General features: G+C 32.9%; 1 protein-coding gene across 1 annotated transcript in view; it reads right to left on the bottom strand.

The window, feature by feature from the left end:
• Positions 1–3057, bottom strand: part of LOC102773951 (rab proteins geranylgeranyltransferase component A 1-like) — a gene marked incomplete at its 3' end in the record, with an annotated part of 98023 nt that overhangs the window by 51787 nt on the left and 43179 nt on the right. Inside the window, exon 2 of the mRNA XM_006773569.2 lies at positions 2126–2192. Within this exon, the coding sequence (XP_006773632.2) occupies positions 2126–2192 (67 nt within the window). The remainder of the gene's footprint in view (positions 1–2125; positions 2193–3057) is intronic.

Here is a 3057-nt window from a genome sequence, read left to right as displayed (position 1 = left end):
GTTGAAAACCTATTTGAAGGAATCATGACAGAAAACTTCCCCTACCTGATGAAAGAAATAGACTTATAAGTCCAGGGAGTGCAGAGAACCCCAAACAAAAGGAATCCAAAGAGGACCACACCAAGACACATCATAATTAAAATGCCAAGAGCAAAAGACAAAGAGAGAATCTTAAAAGCAGCAAGAGAAAGAAACTCAGTTACATACAAGGGAATACCCATATGACTGTCAGCGGATTTCTCAACAGAAACTTTGCAGGCCAGAAGGGAGTGGCAAGAAATATTCAAAGTGATGAATACCAAGAACCTACAACCAAGTTTACTTTATCCAGCAAAGCTATCATTCAGAATTGAAGGTCAGATAAAGAGCTTCACAGACAAGAAAAACCTAAAGGAGTTCATCACCACCAAACCAGTATTATATGAAATGCTGTAGGGCATTCTTTAAGAAGAGGAAGAAGAAGAAAAAGGTAAAGATAAAAATTATGAACAACACAGTGACAACAAATACATATCTATCAACAAGTGAATCTAAAAATCAAGTGAATAAAAACCTGATGAACAGAACAAACTGGTGAATAGAATAAAATCAGGGAAATAGAAAGGGAGTGGACTGACAATTATCGGGGGGAAGGGGGTGTTGGGGTGCAGAAAGAGATGGGGCAAAAATCGTACACCTATGGATGAGGACAGTGGGGGGCAGGTAAGGGCAGGGGGTCAGGTGGGAACCAGGTGGAGGGAAGCTATAGGGAGAAAAGAACAACTGTAATAATCTGAACAATAAAGATTTATTTTAAAAATTAATTAATTAATTAATTAAATTTGAATGTAAAGTAAGATAAGCACTAGCTAGTTAGAAAAATTACTTAACCTCTTACTTCTCTATGCTTCACACTTCCCCACTTGTTAAATTGAGATAACACCACCAACCTCACTTGGCTGTGATGGGAATTAATTACATAGCATATGTAAAGACTCTGATATGGTGAGTAGTGTAGAGTATGGGCACAGTAAATGACAGTTTAGGAAAACTAAAATTTTTATTTTCAATTTTAGGTTAATTAACATTAACAGAAAAAAACTGAATTTAGATTTTTATTAAACCCTGTAAAGTACATTGTCTCAGTACCTGGGCTTTAAAGGTGGCAGATTTCAAAAAAGACTAAATTGAAACATTAATACAAGCAGTTACGCATACAATAGTGAAAAGAGAATTCCAAGGGCAGGACTTGTTTGAAAATTGAATGTAATTTCACTTAGAAATTTCATCCAATAACTGAAGAGTTAATAGGCTTTCAAAATATATTTATAAAGGCTTAAATGTAAATGAAATAATACCCTTTTTAAAATTCTTACAATGGGGTAATATATCAGAAAGCACTATAAATTATAACAAATCAGGCTATACTTAATATTCTGGCATTATGAAAAACATTATAGTTAATATTAACAGAAATCATAAAGTTATCTTCTGTTTCTTTTTTATTCCTATTTAATGAACAATCAAAATGTCAAGATACAATGTTCAAAAGCACTAAATGGGCAGGTGGAATGTTACGGATTTGTTTTAGGAGGAAGCAGGAAAGAAGAAGAGGTTTAAACTATGCTTTATCTTAAACTTAAATTTTTCATTAACTTCCTTTTAATAATGACATTTAAGGGAAAAAGAAAAAAAACTGTAGATGTTTTTATTAGTTAAGATTTTCTAATACTTTAAAGTTTTATTAAAACCACATACTCTAAATCTATTAGCTGTGTTTTTCAACTATCAAATTTACAGGTCATATATGCCCACACACACGTACAAGAAAAAGGGTACGTGTGAGGTGTCCAAGCCTCTTGGAGAATTATTCATCACTTAAAAACCAAAATCACTCATGTGAAAAATAAAATCATGGTACATTTGGTTTATTCTTAAAGGAAATACACTATTTCACAGAGTATAATAGTAAAACTTGTTCATTATATATTTCACATATTTTTTGTGGAAATTAATTCTAATCATTTCTAACTTGAAAAGTTTATATATGATGTATATGTATATATGTACACACATGTATATTTAATTTTTAAATTTTGTATAAAGATATTTAGGAAGTATTAAATACTATCATTGATAAACTTACGAATCAACGTGCAGAACCCTCTGGCCACTTCTTGAACAGGCAGCCGCAATGATGGATTCAGGCAAACCTATAAAAACACACACTTGCCATAGCTGTATAAAAGTTTAACAAAATAAACTCATCTTTGTATTCTAAACTATAACATGAATATTATTATACCATTAGATGTTTCTTAAACAGACTACTAATGCCGAAAATTTTATTATATGGAAGAGATATTTTTAAAAACTAAGTACTTAAATTATTTTTATCAGCAAATTACCGTAAATGAGCAACTATCATAAACTGTTCATTCATGTAGAACTTTATTATTTAGGAACTATGTTCAAACTCTAGTTCATTTGATTATCCCAAATGAACTGAGAGTGAAGTATCTGCATACTAGAGTGCAAATATGTTAACTTGTTGCCCAATGCTTTAAGAAAATAAAAATGTTCTAGAGATGAAATTTGAACCAAAATCTAACTCCAAAGCCACAGTGCCTGTGATAGGGAATGACATACACTCGTCTAAGCAAAAGGTTACCTAGTTTAAAAAGAGACCATTTACAAGATATAGTATTTTACTTTTCGGTTAATACAACAATTAAAAAAGAACATTACTGTTTTGGAATCATATTAAGCCACACCATAAAATTGGTTATCATAAAAGGAAATATATATTACTATTCTCTATACAAACAAAAATAAAAATTAAAATAATTACCAAAGATAATCCTATCTAATAAAGGGAATATGCAAATTGACTGTCACACTGTCACAAAGCTGGTGGCGCCCACAGCAGAGGCGGGGTTTCTATAACACAAGATGGCTGCACACACAGCAAAGTCCGAGTTCCCGTAACGAGCCTTAAGGGGCAATCAGCAGGGACCTGACTGAGGCTGTGTGGTGCTGGCCTGGGGCAGGCAACCTGAGGCTGTGCCCCACCCCCCG

The sequence above is a fragment of the Myotis davidii genome, unplaced genomic scaffold (assembly GCF_000327345.1).
Source record: "Myotis davidii unplaced genomic scaffold, ASM32734v1 scaffold787, whole genome shotgun sequence".
In the NCBI taxonomy this organism is placed as follows: Eukaryota; Metazoa; Chordata; class Mammalia; order Chiroptera; family Vespertilionidae; genus Myotis; species Myotis davidii.
Note: the sequence above shows the minus strand (reverse complement) of the source record. Positions and strands in the feature narration are given on the sequence as shown.